At 40.8% G+C, this 11,121-nt stretch overlaps 1 protein-coding gene across 4 annotated transcripts in view; it reads right to left on the reverse strand.

Annotated features, from left to right (window-relative positions):
* Positions 1-244: 244 nt before the first annotated feature.
* The window catches only part of CHST9 (carbohydrate sulfotransferase 9), a 287,603-nt gene continuing 276,726 nt past the window's right edge, over positions 245-11,121 (reverse strand). For all 4 annotated transcript variants that reach the window (XM_045296061.1, XM_045296060.1, XM_045296062.1 and 1 more), the window contains one exon: positions 245-2,729. In XM_045296061.1, coding sequence (XP_045151996.1) covers positions 1,638-2,729 — 1,092 coding nt within the window. In that variant the 3' untranslated portion in view covers positions 245-1,637. The remainder of the gene's footprint in view (positions 2,730-11,121) is intronic.

Genomic DNA, 11,121 nt, shown 5'->3' on the forward strand with positions numbered 1-11,121 from the left:
GTGTGCGATTTGTTGGGAAGGTTTGGTACTTAGGATCTGGTGGCCCATGGCAGTTCATGCATTCTCCTTACACAGGTGTGCATGCAGGAGTGAATTGATTCATGAATACTCCACCATGAGATGGAAAGTGAAAATCAAATAAAATAATATGACTGTAACCATGGTGCTCTCCAAGATCCCAATATTAATACCTACTTTCCTTTGAGAAGCATTACTGAATATTTACCGACAAGAGACATTAACAGTTTGGGAAGAGGAACATGTTTAAGAAAGCTTTTAGACAAGGTTTGAATAACATATGGTTTGCTTAACTCAGGGTAAGAAGCCCACAAATTAAGATAAGTTCCCCAATCTGATGGTATCTTCTCATTTAGAGTCTCTTGAAGGACATTTCCAAAATGTAATACAACTTTTCATACAACTGATGCATGACCTTATTTTCCAAAGACATTGATTTAATATTTGAATGCAATGGCATTTTACATCATTAGTATAGAATATTTAAGTTTATAAAAGAAAATGCCTTCATTTGTTTATGCATAAGCCCGTTAGAAAACATTTCTAGGGGCCCTTGTTATGTGTATTTTCTAGAACATAACCTAGCTTTGAAGTGGTGTATTAGATTTTAAAAAATCATTCCCAAGCTGAATATTTAGTCTGAAAACAAAAGCTATTCTGAAGAGTACATTCCACATAGCAAGCTATGCACATGATGCTTTGATTCAACTAATCTTCTAATAAAGCTGTGTTATTGTTTGAGGTCAACATACAGCGTGGCAACTTTTATTTTTGATGATGATTCCACCCTGAAACAATTTGCCCCCTGCCCAATTAAACCAGAATGAGGAGCACATTTCTATCTGATGAGGCTTAAACTTCTCAGCCACCCAATGCTTAAATGAAATCTTCAGCGGCTCTGTTCATTTTGTGTCTGTGCAGGAAGCTCAGACGAAACCAGAATCAATTCCCTTTAGTTTTTCTGGAAGAGGAAGGTTGCTTTTGTTGCTTTGATCTTAGCATATTGTGAATTTTTTATTGGCTATTGAATATAAAAAGCTGTAGCCTCATCTGTTTGTTTGTTTTTGCTATATTCTCATAATATAAATCACAGAGTGCCTTCCAATTGAACTGAAAATGCCTAGGTCCAAAATATCATTTTAAAATCTATTCATCATTATTGTTGATAGATTTCCAGGGTGTTGGGGGCTTATGCAGTGGATTGACTAATATCCCACTGACTGTTAAATGTCCATTCATGCATTTTAGACAATGAATTCCTGTATAGAGACACACTCTCATGCTTTTTCAGATTCCGAGGTTTTTTTCTACCATGGCAAGAGCTGTTTTAGTTAATGTAACAGCTGGTTAGGTTATTGCTTCTACAATACAATCCATAATGCAAAAGAAGCTCTTTTTCAAACATTTTGGAGCAAATAGAATTGTTTAAATGTCTCTTTTAGGTGGTTTCCCTATAAATTTGTGTCAGCAGGTATCATACAATTTGGTAAAATATTCATTAAATTGAGACCACTACACTTAGTTACATATATCTTACATAGAGATTTGTAGAATTTCAGTAACTCATTTGAGACCATCATCATTAAGGTCAATACCTGGTCTTAGAAAATAAATGCAAACTACAAAAATGGCATTGTGTAGTTAAACATCAAATAGTCCAAGTAATAAAAATCATAGATTAACTGCCTCTCAGTTCCGGTGAGATTCTTCAGATACTGACTCACAACCTGAGCACTGGTTCTTTCATCCGAAGAGTGCCTGTCCTTAAACTTGGGGAATTTCAACTCTTTGGGAGCGCCAATCAGCTGTAAAAAGTAATTGGCATCTTCTTCCAAGGTTTCAAATTTTCCTACAAAATCATAATTGATCCAGCACGGATAGCAGAGCTTGCTGACCTTTTCCCAGTGAATGTCCATTCCTACTGGCCGGTGGGAATCCAGCAGATAGTGGACGAACTCCTTGAATTTGACCCCAGACCCACTGTGTAATGCTTCTGCACAGGCATTTGGCCGGTATTTCTTTATAATTGCCTTCCCAAATACTGGATGGTAATAACTATTGGGATGCTCAAACTTGTCCCTAAATGCCGACACCAATCTTTCCATGGGATCTCGAACAAACACAGCCTTGGTATAGGTGTTTAAGCGAGTATGTATCCCTTTTAAGTCAAAACTGTCCAGCTTCTTCAAGTGCTTCCCATAGTGGACAGCATCGTGGGAGATGTTGTGTGCAGAGGGGGCCAATCCATTCAGTACCATCAGAACCCTTTTCCAGTTGGAACAGCCAGCCTTCGGTACTTCACAATATAAGATTCTGTGTTTATCTTCGACATAGATCCTGGATACCAGATGAAAAAGGTGTGCCTGGGGACGACTGACCCCAACATAGTTCTTACAAAATTCCCGAAGGAAAGACCTGCGTGTTTCTTGGGTTCTGTCTGTGTTCTTCCATTTGTCATCCTGGACTAAACTCTTATTTAAAGGGCGACTTTCCAATGGCCAATTCATTTCGCTGAACTTCCTGAAAAGGAACTTAGTTCCTTGAAAATTTTCGACTAGCTCATTCGTCAATGACCTTGTGGTTTTCTTCAAAGCTTGACCCTCTCCTAGTGTGGGGCTGATCTCTGCTAGGACTCCTGTAGACGTCTCAGAATTGACTAGAATCTTCTCTTTTTTCCCCTTTGGCTCCTCAGGCATGTGGTTCTTGGGGTACTGTTAAAATAGAGAAAGAGAAAGGTTGGTAATTCAATCATAAATATGGCTGTACCAGATGAAGAACATAGCATAATTGTTTTAAGATACAGTTAAGAAGAACATAGTTCATATCTGCTGGCAGAACAGTTTATCAATTTACACGGACGATGTCTTGTAGGATGCTTGTCTCTGGCAAATATAGCAATGAAAACAATGCTATCAACCAGATGGAGATAAAAGGGCCCTGGGGTTTTCTTCCTGGCTTAACTAGTAACTCCGCAGAATGTAACTCAGTCATTCAGCACGTCACTGGTTCTTGAACTATTAAGAAGTAGATTAACTTCAAGTATTGATTTAGTTAGCACATCTGACTCTAAGTATCACATGCTCTATCTGAATTAACTTGTTGTTGTTGGGGGCACTCTGAAATACACAGAACAGTTCAAAGTCACACATGGTGGCGAGGTCAGATTTAAAGTCCTCGTCACTGTCTCTGGTCTTAAGTAGTTGTCAAAAGTGCTGCATTTCTACTCTTGGAAAATGTTCTGCTTTGCTAAAGTCATTTATGATAGTGGTTTAAGAACTTTAAATATAGTAATACACATTTTCATTGTACTTTTCCTGAGTGAAGAGTGAAAGATCGAGTTTATGTCCTGCCATGTAAAATTTCATGAAAACAGAAGGAGGATGTAATTCTCTCTACCTGTCCTCTGTTGGCATCCGTCCCACAACTCTTACCGTTTCTGTACAAAGGAAGAAATAGAAAATGCAGTCTACCGGGTAGCAGGGAGCTTATAAAGTGGCATTTTGTTCTCTGATAGGGAGAGGAACTAGAAGGCTTTGGGCCTTTTCTCTGGACAAACTAATTAGAAAACTTTTAACAGGTGCTAAGCAGAGAACTGACATAATGTGACTGACATTCGAAAAGACCAAGTGTAGAGAACCCTGAACTAGAGCTACATGAATGTACATACATGCAGACATCAGCAGGTCAATGGATAAATAAATAAATAATGGGCGGTGGTAGACTCTTTCAGGCACCAGTCTAAAGTGTGGGGGGATTGTGGGAGAAACTTCCTTGAGGAGTTGGAAAAAAACAACAACCCCAAACCAAAAAACATTGCCATTATATCCCCAAGGTCATGAACTATGTCTAGAATATAATGTCAGTACATTTGAATAGAATGTTAATCCAGCCCTATAATGCCGAGTGCTACGTTTTGGTAACATTTAATTAAATGTATATATTAATATATATTGATACTATGAAAGTAAAGAATAAAAACAAACAAAAAAATTTTCCCTGAAATTAAAAATTCAGGCATTATAGGGCTAGGATAGAATGTTGTCCAGGAGATTGAACTGGTTCTGATTCATAGTGACCCTATATACACTACAGTGAAACACCGCCTACTCCTGCTCCATCCTCCCGATGTTCCTATGTTGAAGCTTATTGTTGCAGCTGCTGGGTCAATTCATCTCCTTGATGATCTTTCGGGGTTTGTTTTGTTTTGTTTTCACTAACCCTCTACATTATCAAGCACGAAGTCTTTCTCTAAGGACCGCTACCTTCTGAGAACACATCCAAAGTCCATGAGCTAAGTCCAGTCATCTTTACATCTAAGCAACATTTGGTCTACACTCTTTCCAATACAGATTTGTTCATTCCTCTTGGAACTCGTAGTATGTTCAATATTCTTGGCCAACACCAAAATTCAATTCAGTTCTTCTTTGGCCTTTTTTTTTTTTGGTCTCCAGCTTCTTTTGCTCATGTCTTGGGTCAGGCGCACCTTACTCCACAAAGTGCCATCTTTACCTTTGAACACTTTGAAGAGGCCTTGTGCAGATTTGTGCAAGGCAACATGTCATTTGATTGCTTGACTGTTGCTTCCATGGGCATTTATTGTGAATCCAAGTAAGAGAAAATCCTTGACAACTTCCTTCTTTTCTCCATTTACTCTGATGCTGTGTATTTTCTAGAACATGACTGTGAAAGTCCGTGGTAACTAGAGAAACAAATCCAGTGACACTCATATGTGTGTAAGAGAGAGCTTTATATCAAAGAGAAATTGTATATTGAGAAAACATTCCATCCCAGTTCCGATCAAGTCCATAAGTCCAATATTAGCCCACATGTCCAATACTAGTCCATACATTCCTCTTTAGACTCATGCAGCACATATAATGATGCTGAATGCAGGAGGATCACAGGCCAATGGGTGGAAAGTCATGTGGATCCAATGAGAGTGGAAGCATCTCAGCCCTGGTGTGGATCTCCACTTGGCTGCTCCTGCTCCAGGGCTCCGACTGCCAGCAGCATAGCTCCATGTGGCTTGTCAACAGGAATGTGAAGCAGAGACAGAATGTGTCCCACCTCCAGGGAGGAAGACCGGAGTTCCCAGAAGCCTCAGGAGAAAGCCATGCCCACACAGAAGCATGATTGACTGTGACCTGTTTGACAGGCAAGACTGCACCCCTTCCCTCTAGTTGACAGGAGATTACAGAATTGCCATAATAACCTATCCTCAGCTACTAATTTACATTTTGAGGATCAAGAGGAGGAAGAATTGATTCCAAGGCTTTGAAAAAAATGTAAACTTTTATATTTACTGTAGTTAATAAATATTCTGCAATTGTTTTGCATTCAACTTCTTTTAATATTTATTTTTCAGCCTTAACATGTAAATTAGTTGCCCTTTCACTGTGTCCCTTAGAGTTCTTGAGAATCTACTAACACATTGAGTTCTGTGCTAAATGTTAGGGACTAAGATTCTGGTAGAGGAGACTATACTAAACAAATAATTACACAATTACTTTATTACCCTAGTAGCAAGGATGTCCACCTCATGCCACGAGAGACTGGGAGAACAGAACAAGTACCAGGGCAAGCCTAACTTTGGCTAGTAAGTCCTGTGTTCAGTACTTGTTATAACAGCCAGGTAGCTGTTGTTATATTGGATCTTTTCATTATTAGCTCACCAGTATATTATAAATTAAATAAGGTCGCTATCCAGTTAATAAATCTATGCATCCCCCATCAACAATCTGGAGTCCCAGAATGGTACAGATGGCTAATGTGCTCAGCTGTGAACTAAAAGATTGGAGGTCTAAGTCCATCCAGAGATGCCTTTGAAGAAAGGTTTGATGATCTACTTGAGAATGAAAAAGCCCTCGAAAGCCCTCGGAGGGTCTCTCTGAGTAAGAGTTGATTTGATGGCAACTGGTTGAAGCACCTAGAATGATAACTTGCAACCACAGAAGTTTAAATTTTAATTAAATTGAAGAACAATATCATTCTTCTGTGGCTGTCAAGCTGTCGTGACTCTGAGACCTCACAGAACAGAGTAGAATTGCCTCCGAGGGTTTCCTAGGCTACACTCTTTGTGGAAGCAAGTGACCATGTCTTTGTTCCTGCAGAACTGTGGGTGAGTTTGTCCTACTAATCTTTCAGTTAGTAGCCAGACACTTCAACAGTTTGTCTCAGGACCCCTTTGCATTCTGGTTTCAAAAGCTCAATAACGTTAAGGTACCAATTTACCCCAAATTGTCCTACCTGTTCAACACTCAGAATATTGCCCTGAGTCAGAATGGATTAGAAGGTAATTGTTTTTGTTTGGATGTGATTGGATGTAGGTATTCATTTAGACTTACAAGGAGGTACTTTTGCGGGATCTAGATGCAGAGATTAGGACCCCAAAGCTGGGTTTGCAGATTTGAAAATTGTGGGTCAGATGAATTTATGGGCCTTGAAGGCACTGCTTAAAGGGAACAAACGTGATGATGTCTGCCATTTTCTAAATGCATGCTACATGCCATATTCATAAAACATACATTACCTACTACCAGACTGACCTCCAGGTTTTATGAAGAAATGGAGCCACAAACATATTAAAACCTAAAAACCTGACCCACTGCCCTTGAGTCTGTTCCAACTCACAGCGACCCTTTCTAAGGCTGTGACTCTTTATGGGGGTCCAAGCCTCATATTTCCCCCTTGCAGTGGATCGAACCACTGACCTTGTGGTTAGCAGGCCAATGAGTTTTAGTAAAAACAAACAAACAAGACCAACAATAACAACAAATACAGTTTAAGGGAAAGAGTTTAAATTCACAGGATAGTTTAGGGACCATTTTATTTTTAAAGACTATCTAAGACTTTCCTTTTCTTTGTAGAGAAGAGACAGAAAACTAGGATGGAATCTGAAGGATATCCCTGAGAGGAAAAGAGCGAGGCGAGGGAGACTTGACTATGAACGGGATTGAAAATGACTGGAATTCAGTGCAAATAAACGTTTTCTTTTTCTGGTTTGGATTTCATAAGGAGGAAAGGATGCTGTCTTTTCCCTTGTGCAAGAGAAGTCAAGCAGCACCATGATTTCAGTCTGCATTAGTAAGAAGTGTGGGTCACACTGAAAATCCCAGAAGCCTCTTGGCAAAACTCGAAATCCAAAGGCATAGATACAACGGTCCCTCATGTCAACTGCAGAGCCTGGTGTGGACCCAACGCGGGGATTTTGGAACAAGTTGGATCTTCTGCTTTTCTTAAGGCCAGGCAACAACAGCAGGTAGGGCACAGACTCCTGGGGTGGAGCCGCAGCTGTGCGCCCATCTGGCTATGGATCTATAAGTACGTTTGTCAGCCTTCTCAGTTACTTCACCTGAAACATGAGAACAATGGCATGGACTCCCTATCTCAAAATAGCAGTGGCAAGGATTAAGTGGGTTAAAAGAAGTAAAATCTTATAAAAGTAGTAGGCATACACTAAGTGATCTTATCATCATCATCTTTCAGGGACAATGAATTAACTTCCTACTCTACATTGTGGAAACATAAGCAATTATGTTTCCAGCTACCTAAGTGTCTTTAAGGCTGACAATAAATTTGTGCTAATGCTACCATTTCTGACAGTGTCCTACACAGTGTAAGTTATGCCTCTGTAGACCGTGGTGGACAGTTAGAAAGCACATTTGATCGTTATATTAGTGATTAGGCAGTGATTTCCATGACTACCACCGCTGCATTGGATTTGGCATTTTTCTAATTTAACTTCTTAATATCACTTTGAATAATCTATCTTTTATGATTTTGCTTGAATCCAGAGATGAGTGCAGTTACGTGTCTTTGTATTATGAAGAAATGAACACATCTATCTTGGTAGAGGTACAGCCAGAATGCTCCTTAGAAACAAGGATGGTAAGCTTTTGCTTCAAGTATTTTGGACACGTTATCAGTCCCTGGAGAAGGACTTCATGCTTGTAAAGTAGGGGGTCAGTGGAAAGAAGAAGACCCTTAAGGTGATGAATTAACATAGTAGCTGCAACAATGGGCTGGACTATACGAACATCGGTGAGCACAGCACAGGAGCAGGCAGATTGTGTTCTGCTGTACACAAGAGTCACTCAGAGTTGAAAGCAGCTGGTCCGTACCTAACAACAACAACATGGTGAAGCTTTAGTTTTGATGGGAAGGTGAGCATCATGGAATGACAGTTTAATAGAACAACGTGTTCTTGCATTGAGGAAGTACTTGAGTAGAGGCCCAATGTCCATCTGCTATCTTAATACTAAACCTATAAATGTATGCACATAGATCTATTTCCTCATCGTCATATACAAATATATATATTTACATATGTACATGCCTGTAGTTACACCTCTATAAATACCCTTTGCCTCCTAGTGCTTTCCTCTACTTCCTTTTACTTTCCTCTTGTCCCACTACCATGCTCAGACTTCATTGGGGTTTCAGTTATTCTTCTTGGTTACATTGCCCTTGATCAAGCCCTATCAGACCTCCTACACACTCCTTGCCATTGATTTTGGATCACTTGTTGTTTCCTTGTCCCTGGGTTTGTTAACAACCACTTCCTTTCCCCCGCCTGCCCCTCTCTCATGACCCCCCACCCACCCGAACCATTGGACCTATTGTTTTCTTTTCCAGATTGTTTATCCTACCTATCTTATCTAGACCTGCAGAGATAATAATATGCACAAAAAACAAGACCGAGCAAATCAAAGCAACAAAAGAAAAAAACAACAACTACAACAAAACTAATGACAAAAAATAAAGAAAAGCCTATAAATAGTTCAAGGTTTGTTTGTTGATATTTAGGAGTGGTTTCCGGTCTAGTCTGATGGGGTGCCATGCCCTGGCCCCAAAGTATATCTTTGGTATTCGCTGGGGACTTCGTTGCTCTGCTCCCCTTGCTGTTCTGTTGCACACCCTTAGTGTTTCGCATCAGTGTGGTGGGGTCAGATCTGGTGCAATTCCCACACTGTGTCCCCAGTGCTGTCCCCCGCGGTGCTATCAGTCAGTGAAGGATGTTGTGTCTCGTCATGGGGCCAGCCCTATGGTCCTCTCTGTGCACTGGCTGCTCTAAGCAAGAACAGCATCCTCAGCGCTTGATAGGCCAGCATGTGTACCACTCTCTCTTCCTCCCCCTTCATTTGCTCACCTTCCCCACACAATCGCTAAAGGCAAAGCTGGTGCATAAGCATATGCGGTGAAGAGAGCTGATGGTGCCTGGCTATCAAAAGATATAGCATCTGGGGTCTTAAAGGCTTGAAGATAAACAAGTGGCCATCTAGCTGAGAAGCAACCCACATGGAAGAAGCACACCAGCCAGTGTGATCACGAGGTGTTGAATAGGATCAGGTATCAGGCATAAAAGACCCAGAACAAAAAAATCATATTGTGAATGAGGGGGAGTGTGGAGTGGAGACCCAAAGCCCATCTGTAGGCACCTGGACATCCCCTTACAGACAGGTCGCAGGGAGGAGATGAGCCAGTCAGGGTGCAGTATAGCACCAATGAAACATACAACTTTCCTCTAGTTCTTTAATGCTACCTCCCTCCTCCCAACTATCATGATCCCAATTCTACCTTACAAATCTGGCTAGACCAGAGGATGTACACTGGTATAGATCAGAGCTGGAAACACAAGGAGTCCAGGAAGATAAACCCCTCAGGACCAATATTGAGAGTAGCAATACCAGGAGAGTAAGGGGAAGGTGGGAGGAGAAAGGGGGAACTGATCACAATTATCTACATATAACCACCTTCCTGGGGTATTGACAACAGAAAAGTGGGTGAAGGGTGACATCGGTCAGTGTAAGACATTAAAAAAAATAATTTATAAATTATCAAGGGTTCATGAAGGAGAGAGGGGGAAATGAGGAGCTGATAGCAAGGGCTCAAGTAGAAATAAAATTTTTTTTTGAGAATGATGATGGTAGCAAGTGTACAAATGTGCTTGACACAATGGATATATGTATAGATTATGATAAGAGTTGTATGAGCCCCCAATAAAATGATTATAAAAAAGCTTTAGTTTTAATGAGACATTAATAATATTCATGATGGGAAGGGGTGTGATGCACAAAAGTCTGTCCTTTTGAGGAATATAAATCTTGCTCTCTGCCCAGTCCCTGTGTGCCACTGTTACACTTCTAAAACCTTGGTTCCAGGGCTTTCGAAGCTTGCCATGTAGTTATAAGGGGACTGGATGCTGTATCTTCATTCCCAACAGGACACATGAGCAACTGGAAGAGTGTGAACATGTAGTACTAAAATGGAAGCAGATACTTGGCACCCCAAGTCAGTGCAATACACTCATATCTCCTTCCCCATCTTCCCTAGCTCTCCCCACCGTCAGTAACTCAGTGTACAAACTTTCCTGACCACTTACTGTGTGGGAGGCACTGGCTGCTCACTACAGGTCAGGCTTGCATGACAGATTCAGTCCTGCACATGCAGGGCAGTGCTGCTCAGGAGAGGGTAGAGGGATAGGAAAAAAAATTCCACCCAGGAACTACTGTAGTACTCTAGGTGATAAGGCAGGAAGAACCGGACAAAGAGTGTGAACCAAGGTCGTCTGCTTCTTGAAGGCTTGGAGGGGAGGCAGCGTTTCTGTGAGAAAATAGGTACCTTGCAAAACGATGTCCATTTCTTGTCTCTGTGAGTATTCATCAGTTTGTTTGTCTAGTCAAAAAGCTTGGGCATAGCAAAACCTGCTTTAATCGCTGCTTCAACCCAAAGACCAGATGATGGGTTTGTTCCTGCTTCTGACTTAAGGCTCCATGCGTTCAGAGAAGTTGCTGAAGTGAGCACAACTCTCGCTAACCTGTGCTCAGAACCGTAATCATTTTTAAAAGCCTTTCCCCCCTCTACACTATTTTTTAAATCCAAAATAAAACTATATAAGCCAAGCACCAACCAGATGCTTGCCACACAAGCATGTGGTGACAAGGGTTTTAAGTTAAGATTTTTGATTTGAGAGTTTTGACTTATAGAGGTCTAGATAAAGACATGTACATATGCAAATATATTTATATGAGGATGGGGAATTAGATCTATGAGCCTATATTTATAGGTTTAGTATTAAGGTAGCAGAAGGACATTGGGCCTCCA

This window comes from Echinops telfairi, unplaced genomic scaffold, assembly GCF_000313985.2.
Source record: "Echinops telfairi isolate 266 unplaced genomic scaffold, ASM31398v2 ScPeMD7_7400;HRSCAF=8409, whole genome shotgun sequence".
Classification (NCBI taxonomy): Eukaryota; Metazoa; Chordata; class Mammalia; order Afrosoricida; family Tenrecidae; genus Echinops; species Echinops telfairi.